Genomic DNA, 25,954 nt, shown 5'->3' on the forward strand with positions numbered 1-25,954 from the left:
TGTTCCCATACCAACAGAACTGCTTTCCAGGCCACCTCTGGGGCACTGCTGAGATTCTCCATCTCACTGGGTCCTGATCACAGAGATGCTGTTTCAGTCACCCTTTTCCTCTGTGTGATTGGAGGTGGCATCAGAATAAGCCTAACTCTTGTCTCAGGGTGAACTCTTCCCATCACAACACAGTCCAGCTATTGAGAGTCCTCAACACACTCTCCTTATTTCCCCATCTTGGGTTCTTCTCAGTTCCTACCTAGGTTACTCTGTCATTACCCATTAAAGTATAATATACTTAGTCCAAGAGCCACCTCAATTTTCAAATAGTACACCCCAATTAGTTTCAAAGGGCAGAAATGTCTAGGGAGAAAATAAGGTTCAATAAAAGTAAATGTGTAATACCTTTCAGGAGTCATGCAGAATGGAAGAAAAAAAGTCCCTAAGCTTAAAACACCTCACACCAGTTAGAGTAGCTATTATCAAAAAGACAAAAAAAGAGTCAATATTGAAAAGAATGTGGAAAAAAGGAACTCTAATACACTGAGAGTTGGTATACTTTTGAAAAATAATAGAAATTCTTCAAGATAATTAGAAATAGAACTGCTATTAGGACCCAGCAATTCCTCTACTGAGTATATATTCAATGGAAATAAAGTACATAGGTCAAAAAATTACCTGCATTCACATGTTTATTATACCACTATTCACAATAGCTAACATAAGGAATGAACCATTCATCTACAGATGAATGGATAAAGAAAATGTGGCATATATACAAATGAAATATTAAACCACCATAAAAAAGAATTTCTGTCATTCCCAGCAACATGGATGGAACTGGAGAAAATCAGGTTAATAAGTGTAGTAAGTCAGGCAAAAACAGTATGTTCTCAGTTACATGCGGGAGCTAAAAAGTGACCAGAGGCTGGAAATGGAGAGGGAGAGAGCAGGATGGGAAGAGTATGATTAACCAGTGCAAAATGCAGTTGTACATGAGGGATAACTTCCAACATTTATACCCAACTGGATGGCTACAGTTGACAAAAATTAACTGAATATTTTAAAAGAGCTAGAGGATTGATTGATTGATTGATTCATACATACATACATACATACATACATACCAGGGATTGAATCCAGAAGCCCCTAACCACTGAGTCCCATCTCCAGCCCTTTTTAATTTTTGAGACAGGGTATAAGTTGCTCAGGACCTTGCTAAATTGTTGAGGCTGGCTTTGAACTTGCAATCCTCTGCCTCGGTCTCCTGAGCCACTGGAAATATAGATATATACCACCATGCCTGGCCAATAGAGAGGATTTTGAATGTTTCTAACACAGAGAAGTGTCTGGGGTGATAGATATGCCAATCACCTTAACCTGATCATTGCACACTGTATACAGGTATTGAAATGTCACACTTATCCTATAAGCATATGCAATTACTACATATTAACTAAAAATTCATTTTTAAAACATGACTTCTTATAGCACCAAACTGACATAATTATAGCAATAGACCTAAAGGAGTGAGAATTTCTGTCTCTCCAGGACCCCCTAATTCCAGCAAAGCCTTTTGATGGACCCAGCTGAATAACAGGTCCTTTTCAACCTACAGATTCAAATCCATTTCAACTCAACATTTACTGTTTCTTAATTAACTTCCCTTAAAATACATACGTTACTTTTTGGTTTTGAAATTTTCATTCTCTTATAAGGACACCTGGATATAGTTGCCAAGTCTCTTTTCATCTTTATCAAAACTCTATCTACATTTCTGTGTTTTTAAATGTTTCCTTGATTATTCAGGTTTCAGTAAATACATGCTTCTTATATTTTCCTAACAATAATGTTCCTTAACTGTAACAGGACTTTTCATGCCATAGTAGAAATTTCCTATATTCCCCTACTTTAATTACAGTCTGTCTCCTCTGACAATTCTGACACTCTGCCCTATCTCTTCTAGATATTATAATGTTCCTTCTACCACTGGCTTAAGGTCTCCTGAGATGTGTTGCTGTCTTCTCTGTCCACTTATAACTCACTTTACATACTTGGGCCTCCAAGAAGTGGTCTTTTTTACCAAAGTAAGAGGCTCAGGAGTCCTGACCCTGGGGATCAGCAATGAATGAGCTAGCAGAAGTGGAAGCCGCTGAACAAGCTGGACACCTCTGATGCAAAAAGCTTCAAGGGAAGAAAGGGCTCCACTTATGCCAGTTCCTCCCATTCCATGGGAACAAAATGATCTACCAGTCTGGTACAAACTCCTCTTGGAGGAATGTCCATAAATCAACATACACAGGACTTTAACAGGAGTCCCTACATTCTCTGATTTACCCTGCCTATCCTAAGCTCTCCTCATACTCAGATGGAAAAGATCACTGAGCTGTTTTCTCCTCCAGGTACCAAGTACAAATGTATTAGTGTGATATCTACTTCTCTCCTTCAAGATCAAGCCTTTCCTCCTTCCACTTTCCAGGAGTGTTAGCTGCTGGTGGCTCATAGCAGACTCTCTTTCTCTCTTTCTCCAGGAATTCCCCCAGAATGAAATGAAATGAACTGCCCAAAAGTAGACCCTTTACATGAAAGATATGCTTACTGCAGGAGTACAACAGACACCTTGCCACAACTTGCAATAAGTCTAAAGAACCCTTCCATCCCAGCTCCACATGGGGCCAGCTGAGATTGCCACCCTGATGCCATTGTCAATCACTTTCTCCCTCTTTGTAATCTTCTTCCTTTCCTTTCCTTATAGAGCATTCCCAATAAAACTCCTTCAGGGAAATCTCCAACTCTGACACTATTTTCTGAGGAGTCCAACATATGAGAGTTATACACTACATAGCTATTGATCTGGTGAAATCATACTTTTCCTAGGTATAGCCACATCCTGAGACTAAAAACATCAAGCAACCTCTGACTCAGACCTAGAGGGAAAATATTATGCACACATCATGATATACTCAACCAACTTAGTAGCTATCACAGTAGGGTTGTTTGAGGGGTTTTGTTTTTAGTTCTGAGGTTTGAACACAGTGGCTCACACATGCTAGGCAAAAGCTCTACAACAGATCTACATCCTCAGCCCTATCCATGTATTTTAATTGCCTATTTTCCTATTAAGACATGACTATATATCCTGAGTATGGCATAGCATAATAACTGGTTCGCTAGATTGAATTATCAGCTCCAAACATAACTACCTGTATCCATATAACTTTGTAGTTCCTCCTATAGGAATATATTCACCATCCCACTTTACTTTGTGCTTGACCATGTTTGGATAATGGGATATTAAGAGGGCCTGAAGCTGAAGCCTGAAACATTCTGGCACCCTTTGGTTTGCCCTCTTTTGCTATTTCCAATACTAAGTAAAACCCTGTCCACAGAGTAGTTTCTGGCCCTTCAGGTGGGCTTCAAAATGAATACATATTTAAATAATAAATATTAAGCAACAATATAAAAATATTTTAAGAAAAAAGGAAAGAAATGAATATTTAAAACCATCAAGTACTGCATAAATGTTTTGCTTTTTGTTTCATTTTCTTTTGCTTTCCAGTTTGTCTTATATCACCCAAGGAGTACCTATCTTTTTTTACCACAAAATATTTGAGAAATATTAACAATCATTTAATCTAATCTAAAATCTTCATTTTTTAAAAAATAACTATCTTGGGCTCAAACTTTCATCCATCCATCTATTAAAAAAAAAAAAAAGGATGGTACTGTTGAGAGAGAATATATTTGGTGAAATGTCACCAATTTAGACTGAAAAAATCAGACAATACAAAATGAAAAAGGTCTTTAAACCTTAACCTCCTTTTATGAGCAGGAAACAGGCTGAGAAAACTATTCAGCTATAACATGTGCAACCGTTCATTAAAAAAACTAGCACTTGTGGAACCAACCCAGATGCCCTTCAATAGATGAATGGATAAAAAAAAATGTGGCATTTATACACCATGGAGTATTACGCAGCACTAAAAAATGACAAAATCATGGAATTTGTAGGGAAATGGATGGCACTAGAGCAGATTATGCTAAGTGAAGCTAGCCAATCCCTAAAAAACAAATGCCAAATGTCTTCTTTGATATAATGAGAGCAACTAAGAACAGAGCAGGGAAGAAGAGCAGGAGGAAAAGATTAACATTAAACAGAGACATGAGGTGGGAGGGAAAGGGAGAGAAAAGGGAAATTGCATGGAAATGGAAGGAGACCCTCATTGTTATACAAAATTACATATAAGAGGCTGTGAGGGGAATGGGAAAATAAACAAGGAGAGAAATGAATTACAGTAGATGGGGTAGAGAGAGAAGATGGGAGGGGAGGGGAGGGGGGATAGTAGAGGATAGGAAAGGTAGCAGAATACAACAGTCACTAATATGGCATTATGTAAAAATGTGGATGTGTAACCGATGTGATTCTGCAATCTGTATTTGGGGTAAAAACGGGAGTTCATAACCCACTTGAATCTAATGTATGAAATATGATATGTCAAGAGCTTTGTAATGTTTTGAACAACCAATAAAAAAATTAATTAAAAAAAAAAAAAAACTAGCACTTGTAGAACAAAGAATTGAGAGGTCTAAGCCAAGAGCTAAGATAATTTTCAGGCACTAAATGTTTTTTAATGACCTTCTAACATGTGCCTTGTCAAGATTCCAGAATTGCTACAGACTGGTAACTCTTTTTTAAATATACTTTTAGTTGTAGTTGGACACAATACCTATATTTTATTTATTTATTTTTATGTGGTGCTGAGGATCAAACCTAGAACCTCGCACATGCTAGGCAAGTGCTCTATCGCTGAGCCACAACCCCAGCCTCAGGCACTGGTAACTCTTATGTGACTCTCTTTTTGTCTCTTCAGTTCACAGAACCTCAAATTGTACTTGAGGTACTGCACAAAAGGAATACTACCCAGAAAGCCAGATCCACATCCACACCTGATTTTGATAATGAGATTCTGGACTTCAAGTTAACGCTATAGTGGATAAAACTTTTAGAGGTCTTAGAAAGTGAGTATATTTTGCACATAGGAGATATATAATCTAGGACCAGAGGATTTACCCTTGATGGCTCTAAATTATGTACACAAATTCTTTTAATACTTTTCCCTTCAAAAGCAGAACTTAATTACCTGCCTTACCTGACTTAGTGCTTCACTTTTTTTAAATATTTTTTTTAAGTTGTAGGTGGGCACAATAACCTTTATTTTACTTTTATGTGGTGCTGAGGATCGATCGCAGTGCCTCACACATGCTAGGTGAGCCAAAACCCCAGCCCTAGTGATTCACTTTTAATGAATAGAATACTCTAGAAGTGACAGTGTTGTTTCTGAAGCTAGGTCATAAAAAACTTTGTAGCCTCTTTGCTCCCTCTCTTAAATCACTTACTCTAGAAGCCAACTAACAATATTTTAAGAACACTCAGGTAAACCCAGTAGAGAGGCCCTCATGGAGGAATTAAGACCTTCTACTAACATCCAGGAAGAAACTAGAATCACCTGTCAATAGCCATCTTGAAATCAAACCTGAACAGACAGTATGTTTCCTTTCCTGATGTTTTCAAGTAGCACACAATATTACTCATCAAAAAGATATGGAAAAAATAGAACTGGGAGAGGTGGCACACACTTTATCTCACCAACTTGGGAGACAGAAGCAAGAGGATTACTGGAACACAGGAGTTCAACATCAGCGCAGGCAACATAGCAAGACCTTGTCTCAAAAAAAGGAAGGAAGAAAGGAAATAAATTGTATCAAGGCTTTGATATATGTGACCACATAGGCATGTGTAAGTGTGTTCCTGCTACACTTGCTCTCTCTCACATGTCCCTAAGACATTTTGTCATTTTCTGGACATCAGTCTCTTTCCACTGCTTTGGACTACTTATCACTATATATAATTGATATAATCAAAGAATTATAGCCCTATCACACTGATACCAAAAGCCCTTCTAATGTACTAGCCTGCTTGCAGGAATAAAGGATAAATTTTAACTCATAATCTAGAGCAGAGGTCAACAAACTTCTCCCTGTAAAACAGCAAGTAGTAATTATTTTAGGCTTTGGAGGGTGCATATGGTTTCTCTAGCGCTCTCATTTTCCACCCAGTGTCCTAACAATGCTTTAAAAAATCTATATTCTAAAAGGCCATACTTTGCTAATACTTACCCTAAGAGTCTCTGTGTCTTGGTAGCAATCCTATCAACACTGGCAAATGTTCATTTCAATCCTATAAGCAGAAAGAAAAGAGTCTAACAGGGCTACCCACTGAAATAAAATCCACTCTAATTAAATTTTTTTTTTGTTTTTTTTAAAGCAAAAGAACTAAATTATATAACATCTTGAAGACCAAAGAAATAATCACTATCAGATTAAATAACTCAATTGCATTTAGTATTTATCATCCTTTTTCAGAGATATTATAAGAGTACAATAGATACTTTGCCATTCTAAAATATACACATAAATTCTAAAATATACATATAAATTTATAACATAAATTTAATTATAAAATATACACATAAATTTATAACGTTGCTTTCTCATTCTCTAGTAAAAATTTTGTGTTGCCACAACTCCTACTGCCATTACTTTTGATAACTGAGTAATACTGTTTATGGTGAGTATATATTTAACTTACTTTGATCTTTGGCTTGGTTTTTAAGTTCTATAACTTGGATTTAGTCTCAAATGAATATTTTCATATTTTTACCTCTTATACGCATTCATTTGGGGAAAAAGGCTTTCGTTTTTCTTTTTCCACATTTTTAAAATTGGTGCATTATAATTGTACATATTAATGGGATTTGTTGTTATATATTCATATATGTACACAATATAACAATAAAATTTAGCAATATCACTTGGGGGAAAAGGTTTCTATAATAAAACTAATTTTACCAAAGAAATAAAAAATATTTAATAATCTATGTAATTTGAAAACAATGGTAATAAGTATGCACGCCAGTGTGTACACATAAACACACACATACCCCAACACTCCAAGAAAAATTGAATTATTGGTAAAAATAAAAATTAAACCACTTATGTAGCTCTGTGGTAGACTGCTTATTCAGCAAGCACAGGCCCTAGGTCATTCCTAGCACCACAAAAATTAAAATAAAAATGAATAAAACTGCTTATCTGCAAATTTTTAAAGTTTTTAATTAACTTACCCACCAAATATATTAAGAATGAAAATCTTTAAATATGCATCAAAATATTTGAGATTTAGGAAAAACCATAAACAGAGAAAGAAGTCTTAAATTCTTTCCTTATTTAAGTAAAAATAAAAGTTTTAAAATAATGTCATAGAAAACAACAATCCAGGGGCTAGAGATGTGGCTCAAGTGATAGCACACTCGCCTAGCATGCATGAGGCAGTGGGTTCAATTCTCAGCACCACATAAAAATAAAATATTGTGTCCACCTAAAACTAAAAAATAAATATTAAAAAAAAAGAACAATCCAAAAGTAAGCAGAAAGGATATAAATAATAAGGGCAAAACTGGAGAATAACAAAAATAAAACTAGTTGGGATAGTAAGGCAAATTGAAGGTTGCTTCTTGGGAAAAAGTAAATAAGAAACACTGATAAAACTACAAGCTGGGCATAGTGGTGGCACACCTGTAACCCCAGCATCTCGGGAGGCTGACAAATAAGGATCATAAATTTAAAGCCAGCCTCAGCAACTTAGCAAGGTTCTGAGCAACTTAGTGAGACCCTGTCTCAAAATAAAAATGGCTGGATATGGCTCAGAGGTTAAGAGCCCCTGCGTTCAATCACTAGTACCAGGAAAAAAATAAAAACAAAAAACTGTGACAATCTGAGAGGAAGAGGAAATGTACTTAATTTAATATAAATGAAAATAGAAATAGGGCTGTAAGTAATAGAAATAATATTCTACCAAGTAGGCTACTTCTGCTTTAAAAACAAAATGTTTTCTATAAGGGAAGTTGAAAAAGTAAATGACTGAAATGTTGAAAACTACCCAATAAAACAAGTCTTTAAAGAGTCTAAAAATGAAAACAAGATTTTAAAATATACTCATTACTTTTAATAGTATAAAATTTTTCATTAAAACCAAGATCAAGAAACCCATTAACTCCATCATACACATTATTTAGAAGTGCTGACTCAAGAAATATGACAACACCACAACTGGCAGGAAGTACCAAATAAAAATCAAACAAAGCTAAAAACATGTTATTGGTGAAAAGACAATATAGCAAAAAACATTCTTTCACAAATCATTTTATTATTATAATTGCTATTTTACTTACAATATTTGGCAACATTAATAAAATAATAAATTCCATCTGCAAGAACAAGCAAGCAAAATAGACAAGGAAATTCATACAAGAATAATAATAAAATAGTAATCTGGACAGATATTAAATATATTTGTAAACAAAACAAAGTGACATTGCCTTAAAAAATATAAAGCTATCAATAGAAAAACAAAGAAAGCTCCCTTTGACTCAATTCACTATATTAACTTTCTTTTGGTTGCAGGCACAGAAATTGACTCAAGCTAGCTCAACTCTAAAAGAGAAGCAAAGCCCTTAATGATTCCTTCCCAGCTTTTTTGTGAAAATCTAGGAAATTTAATTGTATTAGAAAGGGAAGAAAGAAGTGGGGGGAGGGAGGTAAAGTGCCTTTAAGGAGAAAGAATAAGGTTAAAAAAAATGTGGGGGAGATTTCAAGTTGTTCTAAGAACCAAAGGAAGTGTTGAACAGTTCAGTGAGGTAGCAAGCCATGCAGGCCTAGGGGAAAGCGTTCTAAGAGAATAGCATGTGCAGCCTGTAAATCAGGAAAAAATATGATTTGCTTAAGGAATAACAAGGCCATTATATCAAAATAGCATATCAATTAGGGAAATGGTAGAGCTGTATCACAGAACGAAAGAGGGAGGAGGTAGGCAGGGGCCACACCACTGGAACCTGTAGTTGGCAATAACTGACAATTTGTACTCCTTAGGAGCATGCTTTAGTGAAACAGCAAACAACAGTTCACAGTGCCACTAACAGTAAGCAATCACTAAAATTTACAACTAAAACATTTTTTACTTTTACCATAGAAACACAATACACAAAAGTCTGCAGATTTAAACAGTAAGAATTTCCACCAGAACAAGTGGGACAGTCATACACATACACATACACACATATTTTCTTATATCTAAAGAAAGGGTTCAGGGTAAAATTTTCGTAACATGCCTTGGCCCAAGCAAACTAACTGAAAAGACCCAGCAAACCGTTCAAGGTGTGAATGAATTAATCAAATAAGCAAGCATGGAGCAATTAAACACAACAAAATCTACTAACAACCTCTTTTAATTATTTTTAGTCCTTTTTCCCCCAATTCTAATACTATGACCTGAAGATTACCTCTTCCCAGCTTTTTGTGAAAGTTAGAACATTTAATTAGATTGAGGAGAGACTAAAGGAGTAGGGGAGGAATGAAAAAGACTTTTCCAGACCTATGTCTACAGCCAGGATGCTAGTAGATTCCTTGATTGATGAACAGAGGCTGCTGGGTACATGCGATGAGGGTAGTGAATAAGAGAGAGATGACCCTAGAACAAGCCCTGGGAGACAGACAACCCTGGGAACTCACAGCAGCTCAGGCTGCTGATGTTTAGGAACCAATGCTCAGAAAGTACTTCACAGTTTTATGAAACAGCCTTTGGGGAGGGCAAATGGAAAAAGTTCCTCCCTAGTATAGTTAGAGATTAAATAGGAGGATCTATCAGATAAGGACAGACAATACATTTGGGCCATTTTAACTAACTAGAACAAATTTAAAAATGATAAAAAAGAGATTCATTAGTGTAATCAGTTAGGAAATTATAAATACACACACACAAAAAAAACCCTAACTGTAATATACTCACTTCCAAGACAAGACACAAAACTGCAAGCTTAATATACTCAATTATGGTAAGTTACACATGTGCTGAAAAATATAAGGTCCCATATGGGTTTAATTTTAATCAGTCACCCTGGGCTATTTTGGTGCACTGTACCTAGTGTTCTTGGACAAGCCCCATTCCAGCTTAACAGTGGAAGAACTAAATTTAGCTCAGCCCATTAACTGGACAGTCATCATTTGTATGGCCCCTTTCAGCAGAAACTATGGGTCCAGTACAGTTCAAACTTCAGATACCAGTGCTTCTTTTCCTCGGGAATTGTAACATGCTTTATTGCTGTGGCTTATTAGGACAAGGAGAATTCATTCTTCACTAACCTCTAGCCAGAATGAAAAATTCTCCTTTGGATCACTCAACAGGAAATTAACTGGGGCCAGTTCCCATTCTAATTACTGTTGTGGCTTCATATGAAGCTAAAGATACTGAGCAGCTGTTTAATATATGCAGGAGTCCTTCACCAAATGCAGACATTTTTCAAGAATGATTTTGCTTCCTTGGATGTTCTTCTATTAGGCAAAGACATTCTCAGGCTGTGTTCCTTCTGTCTTGGCTCCAAGACTAGAATGTGCCTATCCCTCAACTGGGATAAGGGGTCAAATACTTTCTTTTGCCTAACCTATACCTAAGTCTTCACCTCCATCCATGCTACAGCTTCTCCTTCAACATCACACTAAGGCTTTCAAAACCAGGTTATTTTACACTCACACTGTACAGGCACTTCTAAGAGTTCATGAATAAAGGGACCAAGCCATAACAAAGTCATTCCAGTCTGATTAGAGTTAACAGTGAAATGTGTAAGTAATATACAGAAAAAGTTTAAAAATAAAATACTTCAAAACCTCTACAAATTCTGTATATAGAAGAAAGATCTCTCCAGCTTAGGAGTTACATAAAATACTGACAAAATAAATAGGCTTCCACTTTTTTTTTTTCCCCACTCAAACATCATATACAAGCACCTTTCATGTGTTGAACCAGATAGTTAACATAAAAACCAGGTAATATATTATATAACAGCTCGAAATTCAGGGAGTGGGAATGTGGTGCATGGCTCAGTGGTAGAGCAATTGCTCAGCATGTACTAGGTCCTGGTTCATCCCCATCACCACAAAAAGAATGAAAGAAAAAAATTTTAAAACCCTATGCATGAACTTAAATCTCAATTCATTAGTTTCACTATTTTTGGTGCTACTGAATAATGTATGGTTTATATTTTTTGTTTTCATGGGGTTTTTTTCTTCTATTCAAACTGAAATATTTGCTTTTGGTTTCCCAAAATAGAATCAATGAGGTTTTTTGGAAATTCTATTTTTAGATTTGGGAGGAGATGGTTCAGAATCAGTTGTACTCAGAATAATAGACGCTACATTCACTGATTCTGGTTGACCAGGTTCCAGTGACACTTGAATAACAATTTTTGTTTCAGGAGGCAATCCTTCTAGTTGCTTAGGCTTCTTAAACATTTGATGACATTGGGTCTTGTGCTCCATTTTCTCCTTGAAAGTTAAAAACTGTAGCCGACATTTAGAACACTGGTGAACACCCCTTTCCCAGTGCCTCCTATAATGACACATATATGGTGTTGCAGTTTTGAAAATTTTGAGACAAAAAGGACAAAGTAGATTCTTAGTGTTTTCATGGTATGTTCTAAAATGTGTTTCCACATCAGCAAAGGCTGATGATCTGTAACTGCAAATCTGGCACACATAGGGCATTTCCCCAGGCTTATGATTGTCCTTCATGTGTTCTAAAAGAATCTGATCTGTTTTAAATGACAACTCACAAATTTTACAGACAGCAGAGGGCTCCTGTGGAGTGTGTACACTTTCGATGTGACGTTGTAGTTGGAAGGGAGTGGGAAACTGCCGGTGGCAATGCTGGCAGGTAGTGTGGGTTTCCCAGCTGTCACCCCTCTGCTTCTCAAGTTCCAAATGGTGCTTCATATGATTCATAAACTTAACATTTTTTAGAACTTTCAAGCAGCTGGGGCATTTAAAGGTTGTGTGAGTTTTCTGTTCTGGCTGCCCATCTCCTTGATGTTGTCCATAGTAAAAGTCACTAAGTAATAGAATCAAATTCCCTTTCTTGGGATCAAAGGTCTTATTTTGACTTGCTAGATCTGAAAATTCTGTTTTTGCCAACCCATTTTCCCTATCAGGATTTATAGTTATAGGCTTTAAATGGAGACTGTCCTTTGGAAAAGCTGTGGGAAAAGATAATACATTCTGAACATGGCTTACTGAGGTATGGACATCATTGGGTGTACTCTGCTGAGGATTATTATTATTAAAAACACCTGGAGGGGACAAAGTTAAAGAATATCCTCCTGTGATTCCATCACTGAGTTTAGGATTTTTGGGATTTATGCTAATTACTTCAGAATTGGAACACCGCTTTGATATACAAGTACTTTCATTCATACCTCCTTCTGAAAGTGCTGCTTTCACTGGATGATGCAATGAACTTGTGAGGGTAACCACAGGAGAACATGATTCTGAAGAGCTACTAGGCACAACTTTTGGTGAATTACTTTTATCATCAGGCTTAGACAAAGGCTCAATAATAATAGGACTATCTGTTGATCTTGATTCAGATTGAGATACTGGCAACATAGTCACTGTTTCTGATGAAGGGGTCACATGACTTATAGGCTGCAAGTTACGAGCAGTATCTTTTCTTCGGCGACCATACTTTTTTCTCCATGAACATGAACCTGGGGTAACTCTGTTCAAAATATTTGAAACAACTGGTTTTGAATTTGAAGACACCCCAACAAAGATCAGTTCAGCATCTTCATTTACATGTTCCACTCCAACAAAGATCAGCTCCGCATCTTCATCATCTATTTGTTTGGTTTCTTTTATGTTCTGTGGTTCTGGATCCTGTTCTTCCTCACATAACACACATGGTTGTTCCATTTTCTATTTTTTTATTCTTGAAGGTAGCCCCAAGTCCCAGTGCTTCCTTTGTATAAACAGCCACCTAAGTACAAACACAGTAAGTTCAGAAAAATGCATTATTTAATTCTCTAAAATTCTGAGGTAGTTATTAGCCATCCTCATTTTACAGACAAGAACACTGACACTCAAGGAAGAAAAATGGCAACTTAAAACTGATGTACGATAAAGTCTAGAGTATCACAGTTTCATAGCTTTGCCCCACGCTAATAGTAACCTCTTCCAATCAAAATCATTAAAAATAATATAATAAAATAGGGGCTGGGGTAGTGGCTCAGTGGTAGAGCAACTGCCTTGCATGTGTGAGGCACTGGGTTTGATTCTCAGCACCACATTTAAACAAATAAATAAATAAATGTCCATCAATAATATAATAAAATGTATTTTTACTTTCACAAGTGTTTTTTCAGTATCTTGAATACAAAAATTTTTATTCCTTAGACTTAAGATAATAGCTATTTTTAAAAGCACCAACTATTCCAAGATAGTTTGTTTCACAGTAGAATTAAAGGAAAACATATTAAATATATATCAATTGATTCATCTAGACTAATTCCTAAATCATTATATAGACAAGAGGTATCAAATTTAGAGAGTAAGAGTATCTACACATAGCCAACAAATAACATAATGTAATGTCAATACTTAGCATGTGTCAGACAGGCAAATCAGGAATAAATTCTCTTGATAATCTCATCTCAGTTAATGGCCTAATACATTCACTGATATCTACTAAATTTCTCTCTCCAGTTCTGACTTCCCCACTGAACTTAAGTACAACACTGCTCCTTCAAATCCACCTCAGTTTGTTTTCCATATGGAAGGAAGAATGATTCTGTTAAACCACATGAAATTTTTTTCATCACTGCTCAGCTCAAAACCTTCCAAGGGCTTTCTGATCCACAAAGAGTTAAAAGGTCAAGTACTTCCAATGTCTAGAAGATCATGCTTCCAACCCCAGATATATTTTCATACTCCTTTTCCCTCACCCACTTCACTCTACCATACTAATTTCCTCACTACCTCATGAACACACTAAACCTTGCTTACAACATTTGTATTTCTAATATGATGTTCATTCATCAAGATACCGGCACGGATGGCTACTCTTCAACTTCAGGGCTCTCTGTTCCAAGCACCATTCTCAGAGAGGTTTCAAATATTTCAAACTATAACCTCTTAACTCATACTCAAATTACTTCCCTCCTCCACTCCCCTCTTTTACTGGGATTGAACTCAGGGACATTCTACCACTGAGCTACACCCCCAGTCCTTTTTTATTTGCCTTTTGAGATAGGTTCTCATTAAATCACTGAAGCTGGCCTCAGCCTCCCAAGTCACTGGGATTACAACTGTGAGCCACAGCACCTGGCTCACTTCCCTTCTCTTTCACCATCAAGTCCTACCTTCACTTAACATAATACAAACTTAACTTCTTTATCTTGATTCCTTCTTTTTCCCAGTAGCAAAACCACAAAGGATAGAGACTGGATCTTTTGTTGACTGTGGAATACCCAGCACAAATGCTTGGTTTGTTAAATGAACCAACAAATAGTAACTCTCATAAGATCTTCTATTTATAAGATCTTAAAATTGATATAAAAAAGTCTCTTATAAAAAGACTGTGCTCCAATAATTCCACATTTTCTACGAATTTACTGAGAAACTTCAATTCAGAAATTCTGTAGGCTAATAAACAACTGAAAGCAGCTAGCTTTTTCAAATAGATATAGATTTTTTTAAAATCAAAACCAAGTTTAAAAAAAAGTAAAATTATATGGAGTCAGGGCTGGGGATGTGGCTCAAGCAATAGCGCGCTCGCCTGGCATGCGTGCGGCCCGGGTTCGATCCTCAGCACCACATACAAAGATGTTGTGTCCGCCAAAAACTAAAAAAAAAAATAAATATTAAAAAATTATCTCTTAAAAAAAAATTATATGGAGTCCCACTATATACTGACATGACATATATAAATAATAACTGTCTCTATATTACCTGAGATATACTTAAATATCTTCTATTTCATTTTTCCTTTTATAGATCATGACTCACAAAATCAATTAAGATTCATCAATGGGTCACAACTAAGTGGTCTGAGAAACATTGATCTAAAGCAAGCAAAACATAGGCATGGTTCGCAGCTCACTGGACTTTAAGACTCGGTGTTGTTGTTATTTTGCAGTACTAGAATTGAAGCCAGGCCTTGCATATTCTAGGCAAGTGATCTACTACTGCATAGCTCACTGATTCTGAAAACATGTCAAGATGCATTGTGGCCTCTTCAAATCAGCATAACCCAATCTATAAAAATTAAACTGGCATCTAAAATATGAGACACATGATACATTAATTTTAATGAGAATACCAGTACCTAACTTTGGAACATACAGATATTATCTATTCCTATAAACACATACATCACCTTGCAAGTCAACTAAAGAATACAATTAAGCATAACAAAAATTATTCATTTTTTTTTCCCTCACTTATTCCACTTACTTTAATTTATTTGCCCAACACTGGTAAGATACTGTGGCAGACAGTGGTGAATGCATGAAGCTTATTATCCGGTGTGTCATGAATAGTATAATTTACAACCTGAAAAATTAAGTCTATATATAATGTCACATATATATATGGCAGATTTGAACACTGCTCTTTGGAATCAGCTAAAATAGGTTTGTCTATACTACTTTCAATTACCTAACTCCAGGATGGTGCCACTTAGCCCAGAGTTTTTCAACCTATGCACTTAAGATTTTGGACCAGATAATTCTTTATATAGAGGAATTCTGGGTGCATAGCAGGATGTTGGCAGCATTTTTGGTCTCTACCCACTAGATATCGGTACTAATTCCCCAGTGTGGCAGTCAAAACTGGCCCTAGACATTACTAAATGTCCTGGGAGAGAACTCCTACCCAAATCCAGTCTTTTTCTCAGTGTCACTTCTACGTTTCTAGAATTGACTTCTACCATGAGATGTTATGCCTTACCATCCACAAACAAAACAACAAAAAAACCTTCAAGTCAAAATTATTAATATTCTAATAATTTGACAACTAATATGTTTATCAGATTATCTGAAGATAGAATTTAAAGCCAAAAAAACTTATGTTATATGGAGGATATGCAGAGAGCCCTAAATGCATGATTCCTGAATTCTAGTTCTGTGTTCTCTCCAAAAGAAATGATTTAAAGCATGCCTATTTCTGATGGTAATATTACTTACATCCTCAAAATTCATTAAAAAGTGTTTCACTGGATTCACTTTTTCACTGAAAAATAATAATAATAAAACACCTGTTCAAACCTTCCCCATCTCCATCAAATTAGTAATAATATCTTATAAGTGATTAGATCATTGCTCACTATAACCACATTATTTCCATACTTATTAATGTCTCCATCCATGCTCTAGCCTTACTTCTAAGTTTAGGATCCACAGATTACTACATATTTGTACACCTGTTTCAGACCTCACAAACTTCTACCATGAGATGGTATGCCTTACCATCATCTTCTCTTTGTACTTCAAATTATATATACTTGCCACCACTGGATGGATCTTAAACATCAATGTAATTATACTGTTTCTCTCCTCCTAATTGTTAAATGAGTCTTTCAATTCTAGAGACTATATTTTAGATTATGCTATGGATTAAATTGTGTCCCTCAGAATTTTTAGGTTGAAACCATAACCTCCAAGATGATGGCTCTTGAAGATGTTGCCTTTTCAAGGTAATTAGGTTTAGATGAGGTCATGAGGGTGGGATCCCCATAATGGAATTAATGCCTTTATAAGAAGTGACACCATAGTTTTGTTTCCCCTATTCCCGATCCCCACCTATATAAGAAGAAGTCAGTTATCTACCAGCCAGGAAGAGCACTTGCTCTAAGATGCCTCAGCCTCCAAAACTGAAAAATAAATTCCTGTTGTTTAAAAAGAAATTAAGGGCTGGGGATATGACTCAAGCGGTAGCGCGCTCGCCTGGCATGCGTACGGCCCGGGTTCGATCCTCAGCACCACATACAAACAAAGATGTTGTGTCCGCCGAAAAACTAAAAAATAAATATTTAAAATTCTCTCTCTCTAAAAAAAAAATTTTAAAATAAAAATAAATTAAACTGGGGCTGGGGATGTGGCTCAAGCAGTAGCGTGCTCGCCTGGCATGCTCGGAGTGCTGGGTTCGATACTCAGTACCACATAAAAATAAAATAAAGATATCGTGTCCACAGAAAACTAAAAAATAAATATTAAAAAAAAAAAGAAAGAAATTAAACTGGATTCCAATAATACTGACTTTCACTCAGCTGATCCCAGTTAGGTTTTTGGCTATTGTCCATACTGTCAACCCAAAGATGAAAAATGAAAAGTAGAACAAAAATCAGGAATAAAGCTAGTTAAGTATATGACTGAGTGCACAACAAGAACAGTATCAGACGATGCTATTCTTAGAAAACTCATTATTTCTTCTCCTCTAGGTATCTAGAGCCCCTTCTTCACAAATACCCCAAAATGGATGAATGTATAAACCCTTATTTTCAAATTGACCAGAATCTTGACATAATAGGGTAGGAGGTTGGACAAGCCAAGAACTACTAGACCTGAGGGTCTGTCTCAAAAATCAACTCCCATCTCCACCAACAAAGTCATTAAAGGCCATAATAGGAATAAAGGAAAATTTCTTTCCAAAGACAGCTAAGGGTCAGCGGATAACAATCCACCTTCAAGGTTATTTTTGTGCATCCAAACAATGGTCTTTTCTAGTGGGATTTTGGCCTAACAGTCCTTCTTGAGTAATTTCTGAGATTAGATCTTAGGTCATTAGGACTCCTCTAGCACCTGCCCTACTATCTTTCCTTGCCTATCACTCTCTTCAACCATCACTGTTCCTCTAAACTCCTCCTCAAATTCTCTCTACATAAATCCACAACACTCTTGTCCCTAACACCCAATAACTTCACATATTTGCTGCCTTAGAATATAATACCCATCAAACACAAACCCATGGAGGAAACTGAGTGCTTCATCAGATTCTTAAAGACTGCATGAAATATTTACATTTCATCCTAGGAGAACTAAATAAAAAAAAAAAAAAAAATTTTTTCAGGTTGGGGATGTAGCCTGCCCAGTGGTAGAGCTAACAAGGCCCTAGTTTTGATTCCCAACAGCCCCAAAAATAATAAAAATAAGTTTTCATAAATATTTATAATAAATACTTTACATAAATAAGCTAAAGTTGTATAAAACAGGGTCAATACTAGCCTGGAAACTATGAAGTGTGTAACTATTAAACCAAGGTTGCTCCTTGTTAAAGGATAAGACAATTTTTATACACTGGACTAGAGAGAAAAATTAAAAATTCATAGGTCCATGCCACTATTGCTATTCTTGCTACCTCTTCCATTCTTCTGCCTTTAATCCACTCCAATCCAATCACAGTAGTTTCCTTACTGCTCCTTCAGACATTCTTGCCCCATGGCTTGAATGGATAGACATTCTATCTCCTTCAAGTCCATGTTCAAATTTACCTTCTCCATAAGACTTACCTGACCACCCTACCTAAAATGACAATACAATTAACTTCCTCCTTCTACTTCCAGTCCTGTAATCCTACTCAACTATTTTTCTCCTAATCCCATAATATCACCTTCTCACCAGAGAATTTATGCATTTTACTATCTTTCATTCACCACTGAATTATCAGTTTTTTGTTGCAGTAGTTTCTGGTTTGGGATTTTTTTTCCGGTTTTGGCCTGTTTTTGTTCACAAATCTCTCTCCAATACCTAGAGTAGTATCTGGCATGTAATAAGTATTCAAACATTCATTAAAGAAAAGATTATCTAGAAGTTAGAAAAAAAAACTCAGCCAAGAAAGATGGACTGAGGGAAAGAATAAGAAATGTTCAAAATTGGAAGGCAGTTAATTTTCTTCAAGTCAGGGCACCACAGACATGCACTGTGACAAGAAATATGAGCTCTGTAATCTGGGGATTTAGAAGAATGCCTATAGCCACATCTCGTCATGAAATTAATAGTTTCAGGAAGCCTTCTCCCAGAACAGTATTCTTACAGAGTCCTTCATGGGATCTCCTCTGAAGCAGTGGAGCGAATTAGACTTTCTCCTTCCAAGAACAGAACCCTGGTCAGAAGAAACTACAAAAGAAGATAATGAGCAGGTTGGCAATTCAACCTAAAAAGTGACCTGTTAGTTCAAAGGTAAGTTTTTTTTTTTTTTTTTTTTTTTTTTTTTTTATTAAACTGAGTATTTGGAAAGGGTCTGGAATTATCAGGTGAGAATACTTACATAAATGTTGATGAACAACAACAACAACAAAAAAGTGAACTAAAAAAAAAAAGACAAGGTCTATTTGCTCAATGCACAGCAATAGGATGAGGTCAGTAGAAATGGCAGAATAAGGATCTACAAGTAGTTGCTCCTTTATCAAAATCAAGTTTTTCAGATCCTGGACAGTTCCTGGAAACAAAGAAAAGGCTTGCAAAGGGGCTGCATTGTGGCTCAACAGTAGAGTGCTCACCTAGCACGTGCGAGGCTCTGGGTTCGATCTTCAGCATCACGTATAAAATAAAGGCACTGTGTCCAATTACAACTAAAAACTAAATATTAAAAAAAAAAAAAAAAAAGAAAAGAAAAAGCTTGCAAAAATCAGAGGACTCCGGAAATGTGGAAAATGTTTCCTCAAAAAGTTGGTGTTTCATTTCTTCAGAAAGCTGAAGAATTGAAAAAAAAAAAAATGGGGGGGCGGGGCGAGAAAAAACAAAGGAAGAAGAGGAAAAGAAAGAAAAAAATTTTAAAAATGTTACAAACACAGAATTATCATATGACCATGTAAGCAAGCTACATATACAAAAGAACAGAAAACATGTATTCAGATAAGTGTATGTAAACTCATATGTAAAGCAGCTATTCATAAGAACCAATAGGTGAAAACAATGCAAATATCCATTAATGGATGAATGCATAAGCAAATGACATATAGCACACAACAGAAAATTATTTGGCCATAAAGGAAACAAAATACTAATACATGTTATTAAACTGAATAAACCATAAAAACATTCGAAGTGAAAAAAGTTAGACACCAAGGTTACATCTGATCTCATTTATAGGAAATGTCCAGACTAGATAAATCCATGAAGACTAAACAGAAATTGGTGACTACCAGGGAATAGAGGGGAAATGAGAAGAAATTGCTTAATGAATGAGTGATTTTAGTTTGGAATGAAAGAACTGTGCTAGAAATAGAGACAGCAGATGTTCCACATCATAAATACTCTAAATGCCACTAAATTTTTCAAGGTAAAATTATTCTGTGGCTATCACTTCAATGAATTATTTTAAAAAATACTATTTAAAAATAGTATACTATTAGCAACCATATTAAAATAATCATAAAGGAATACTTTGAATAATTCTAAGCCAACAAATAGATAAATTCTACACAATATAACCTATATAATGGACTCCAAAAAAAACAGAAAATATAACATACCTAAAACAAGAGATCAAGTTAGTAATTAAAAAAAAAAAAAAAAAAAAATCCCAAATAAAAGGCCAAGATGAAATAGCAAAGGTGAATTCTACCAAATATTTTGTTTCCAGTGCAGGGGACTGAGCTCAGCTTGGCAGGCACTCCACCTCTGAGCTACAACCCCATTCTCTATCAAATGTTTAAAAAAGATTAACATCAATTACTCATAAACTTTTCCAGAATTAAAAAGCTTTCCATTTCATTCAATGAAGCAGTACTACTCTGATACCTAAATGAGAAAAAGAAATCACACCACAAAAAAATTCTATAGACTATATACCCTTTTATAAATACAGAAGCAAAAATACTTAACAAAATCCTACCAAAGTCCAACACTATATAATAAGCATTATACACCACGATCAAGTATAAGTTAAAGAATGCAAGTATGGTCCATACTATGAAAATAGAACAAATATCATTTTAATAATAATAAAAAGAAAATGTCCAGGCACGATGGTGTATGTCTGTAATTCCAGTGATTCTGGAGGCTGAGGTAGGAGGATCAAAAGTTCAAGGACAACCTAAACAACTTAACAAGGCCCTAAGCAATTTACTAAGACCGTGCCTGAAAATAAAATAAAAAATAAAAAGGGCTGGAGATTTAGCTTAGCGGCAAAGCCATTCTGGGTTCAACTCCCAGTACCAAAAACAAGAAAAGGAAAAGAATAAAATGCCAGGCACAGTGGCATTAATCTTAGCAACTTGGAAAGCTAAGGCCTCCCAATCAAAAGTCTGAGGTCAGCTGGGACAACTTAGCAAGACGGTTGAAAATCTAAAAAACAAAAAACAAACAAACAAAAAAAAGGTCTGGGTATGTAGCTCTATTGGGGAGCACTCATGAGTTCAATCCCCAGTAACAATAACAGAAAAATAAAAATAAACTACTAATAAAGAACAAAAAATCACACCTATCTGCAGAAAGGAAAAAAAAAAAATTTGAGAAAATCTAACACTTTTTCATGATTTTTAACAAGAAAAACATTTAATTATGACAGAAAAGAATGTTCTCAACCAGACTAAGGTGAAATTTTTTTTCAGAAAAGAACTTTCTCAACCAGACTAAGGTGATTTTTTTTTTTTCTGGGGGAAAAAAAATTCCTACAGCTGGCATTATATTTAATGGTAAAAAGACTGAAGCCTCCCAGGAGAAGCCTGGCATTATATTTAATGGCAAAAAGACTGAAGCCTCCCAAGAAGAAGACAAGAGTATTCACTTTCACAACTTCAATTCAACATTGTATTGGAGGTTCTACATTCAATGGCAATCAAGAAAAAAAAAAAGTGACATAACAATAAGATTGGTTAGGAAGACATAAATCTACAAAACAAGTTTTCAAACTAATAAAGAGGTTAATCAAGGTTGTAGAACACAAGATCAATATAAAAAATAAATTTCTGGATTCTAGTAACAAACACTGAAAATGAAATTAAGTAATTCCATTTGAACTAGCATCAAAAAGAACAAAATAGGGATAAATTTAGCAAAAGAAATGCAAGATTTTTATAGAAAAAAGCACTGAAATCTTCTGAGTACATTGTTGAAAAATAAAGAATACCTAAATAAATGGAAAGACATTCTGTGTTCATGAATTGAACACAAAATTGATGAAAATCCCAGCTCACTTTTTCTCAGAAACTGAAAATCATTTGGAAATGCAAGGGATCCAGAATATACAAAACAATCTTGTAAAATGATGAAGGTGGAAGACTCACACTTCATAAATTTAAACACAACAAATATCTGCAATCAACAGCATGGAAATGGCATAAGGGCAGAAACCTAAATAAATGTTATAGAATTCAGAGTTCAGCATAAAACCTAAATAGTCCCTGAAGACAGGTGTGGTGGTGCATACCTGTAATCCCAGCTACTCGAGAAGAGGCTGAGGAAGGAGGTAATAAATTCAAGACTAGCCTTGACAACTTAGCAAGACTCTGTTTCAAAAATAAAATAAAATAAAAAGAGCTGGGGAGGTGCTCAATGGTAGAGGATCTCTGGGTTCAATCCCTAGCACCACCACAAAAAAAAAAAAAAAAATCACCGATTTTGAATTAGAATTCCAAAACAATTCGATTGGGGGAACAGAATAGTTTTTTCAAAAAACTGGTGAAAGAGCCACATGCAAAAGAATGAAGCCAGACCCCTGCTTCGCACTATTTAAAAAAAAAAAAAGAATCACAGACCTAAATGGAAGAGCTATAACTACATAATCTTTTAAATAAATAAATAATATCAAACAGGTTCTTAGACATGACATTAAAAATACAATTGACAAAAGACAGACCACCAAATTTTAAAACTTTAAACTTCTATGTTTCAAAAGATAACACCATGAAAGTAAAAAGACAATCTATAGAAAATACATTTGTGACTCACATATGTGATAAGAGACTTGTATTTACATATATAAAGTCCTCTGATAATGGAAGACTAAAAAGAAACCCCAGTTGGGCACTGTGGCACACACCTGTAATCCCAGAGACTGGGGATACTGAAGCATAAGGATAGCAAGCAAGTTCAAAGCCTGACTCAGCAACTTAGCACACCCATCTGAAAATAAAAACAAAGAAAGGACTGGGGATGTAGCTCGGTGATAAAGCATCCCTGCATTCAATCCCCAGTACCAAAAAGAAAAAGGAAACCCAAAATAAAAATGGGCAAAGAAATTAAAAGATATTTCTCCAAAGATGATATAAAAATGCCCAAAGCATATATGAAAAAGTGTTAAACATCACTAATCAGAGAAATACAAATTATCACCTCACATCTATTAGGATGGCTACTAACAATAAAAATTTAAAAATCAGAAAATAACAAGGAAGTGGAGAATCTGGTTCCTCAGGCAGGATCGTTGGATGATAAAATGGTACAACTTTATGGAAAACATACAACCTCCTAAAAAATTTAAAAAAAGAACTACCACATTATCTGGCAATCCAACTTCTAGGCAAATATCCAAAAGAACTGAAAGAAGGGTCTTAAAGAGATATTAACACATACATATACATAGCAGGACTATGTACAATAGCCAAGAGGCAAAAGCAAGCCCAATGCCCATCAACAAACAAATGAACAAAATGTGTTATACAGGTACAGTGGAATATTACTCAACCATAAAAAGGAAGGAAATCTGGTTGCATACTACAACATGGATGAATCTTGAAGATGTTATGCTAAATAAAATAAGCAAGTCAAAAAACACAAATACTGTATGATTCTACTTATATGAGACAATTAAAATAGTCAAATTCATATAAACAAAAAGTAAGATGGTGGTTAGCAAGGGCTGGAGAAGACAGGAAAAAGAGAAGTCTGTTTGTTAATGGGTATAGTTTTCAGTCTTGCAAGATGAAAAAGTCCTAAAGATCTATTACACACCAATGTAAATACAATGAATTGTACACTTAAAAATGATTAGGAGGATAAATTTCTATGTGTTTTTTACCGTGTTTAAAAAAAAAAAAAAAACAGGCAAAGGTATGAATAGATATGTTAACAAAGACAAATAAACAGCCAATTAAAACATCATGAACTATTTCTTAACATTATTAATCATTATGAAAATCACAATGAAATATTACTTCACTAGGTTGGCTATAATCAAGAAGAGGAACTAACAAGTATTGCAAAGAACATCAAACTGGAAGAATCATATGTTGTTGGTAGCAATATAAAATGGTTAACTACTTTGCAAAACAATTTAGCAGTTGTTCAAAAAATATAGTTACCACATGAGTCACCAATTTTATTCCTAGGTATACCTAGAAGAACAAAAACATTCAGTTCACACTAAAACTTTGTACACAAATGTTCAGAGCAGCTTTATTCATAATAGCCACAAAGTGCAAACAATTCAAATGTACACTCATCAGTGGATAAACAAATTGTGATATAACCATACAATGAATATTATTCAGCCATAAAAACAAATGATACAGGTATAACATGGATATAACCTGAAAATATGCTAAATGAATATTTCCAAAGATGACAAGACACAAATACATAATACTATATGATTCCACTCACATAAAATGTCTAGAGCAGGCAAACCCACGGAGAGAAATAAACTCGTGCTTACTCTATACTAAGAAAAAAAAAAAAAAAATAGAATGAAGATTACAGTAGGTTGAAAATAGTCCCCAAAATATCAAATTCTAATCCCAGAAAACTATATTACCTTATTTGCAAAAAGGGTCTTTCAAGATAAGACCAATGATCTTGAGATGAAGGAATTCATCTGGATTGTACAAGTGGCCCCTAAATGCCATGTTTCTTTATAAGAGAAGCAGAGAGAGATTTCACAGGAGATTTCACTAGGCGATATGAGGATGGAGGCAGAAACTGAAGTAACATCGTTTCAAGCAAAAGAACGTCATGTTCACAAACTAGAAGAGGCAAAGAATGACTTCTCTGTCAGAGTGTCCAAGGTGAGGACAGCCTTGCCAATATCCATCTTTGAGTGGGTGGTGTGGCGGGGGAAGAGGTTATTGAAGATTGAAACCAGGGGCATTTTACCACTGAGCTATATCTCCAGTCTTTTTTATTTTTTGAGACAGGGTCTCACTATGTTGTTGAGGCTGGCCTAAGCTCACAGCCCTCCTGCCTCGGCCTCCCAAACTGCTGGGATTATAGGAATGAGCCACCACACCTGACCCATCTTGACTAAGGTGCAATGAAACTGGTTTTGGACTTCTTGTCTCCAGAACTAAAGAAGAATAAATTTTTGTTAGTAATTTTCTTATAACATACAAAAGAAAGTAATAAAAGAAGTGACTACTTAATAATGGTCTTTTAGATTGAAAAAATGTTTTAGAATTAGATACTGTTGATGGCTGACCTCTATACAGTGAATCTTACAGGACATTATCCCTTGATTAAAGGAAAACATGTCTAGCAATAAACTGGTGTGACCCCACCACCCAACAACTGATAGTAAATTTTCAAAGCTCCCACGAAGACCCCATTCATAACATAGGTAATTAAGATTATAGTAATGATGCACGCCAATCTAGCCAACAAATATACTTAAGCTAGTATCAAGTAGTGTCGATTCATAAATCTGTATTCCACCTGGAATAGTTATATTTCGCAGAGTAAACAACCTATTATAAAGGACTTGGAGGACCAAATTAGTTATAAGTAGGGTTACCATATATCTTGGTTTAACCTTTTTTGTACATATTTTAATAATCCCATTTTTCATTCATTTTTAAAAAGTACATCAGTTTAGATAATAAATTCAACTTAGTTATAGAGATTCTGGAGATTGTAAAATTCATGAAAGCACATTCCACACAGATGCCAGATGGGCCCTGTCATGAATCCCTATGTATCTTTTAGCTCTCTACTACTGGGAAGCCCCCATGCGGAAAAAAACTAGTAAGACTTCTTGGGAGTATCCACATTTTTTTCCCCCCAAACTTACATAATACCGTTAGGAAGTCAAAAGTTGAAAGTTATTATTTTTTGACATACTGAACTGATCTTAAGGCAATACTCCTGCT

General features: G+C 35.3%; 1 protein-coding gene across 9 annotated transcripts in view; it reads right to left on the reverse strand.

The window, feature by feature from the left end:
- The window catches only part of Znf280b (zinc finger protein 280B), a 75,030-nt gene that overhangs the window by 43,759 nt on the left and 5,317 nt on the right, over positions 1-25,954 (reverse strand). The window contains exons 1-4 of one of the 9 annotated variants that reach the window (XM_071615701.1): positions 24,628-24,705; positions 24,477-24,534; positions 19,430-19,622; positions 8,089-12,913 (exon numbers count right to left, since the gene is read on the reverse strand). The exons of 1 other annotated variant lie outside the window; for it this stretch is intronic. In XM_071615701.1, coding sequence (XP_071471802.1) covers positions 11,215-12,849 — 1,635 coding nt within the window. In that variant the 5' untranslated portion in view covers positions 12,850-12,913; positions 19,430-19,622; positions 24,477-24,534; positions 24,628-24,705 and the 3' untranslated portion in view covers positions 8,089-11,214. 7 more of the 9 variants (XM_071615693.1, XM_071615706.1, XR_011708397.1 and 4 more) reach the window with 7 other exon arrangements.

The sequence above is a fragment of the Marmota flaviventris genome, chromosome 1 (assembly GCF_047511675.1).
Source record: "Marmota flaviventris isolate mMarFla1 chromosome 1, mMarFla1.hap1, whole genome shotgun sequence".
NCBI classification, from domain to species: domain Eukaryota; kingdom Metazoa; phylum Chordata; class Mammalia; order Rodentia; family Sciuridae; genus Marmota; species Marmota flaviventris.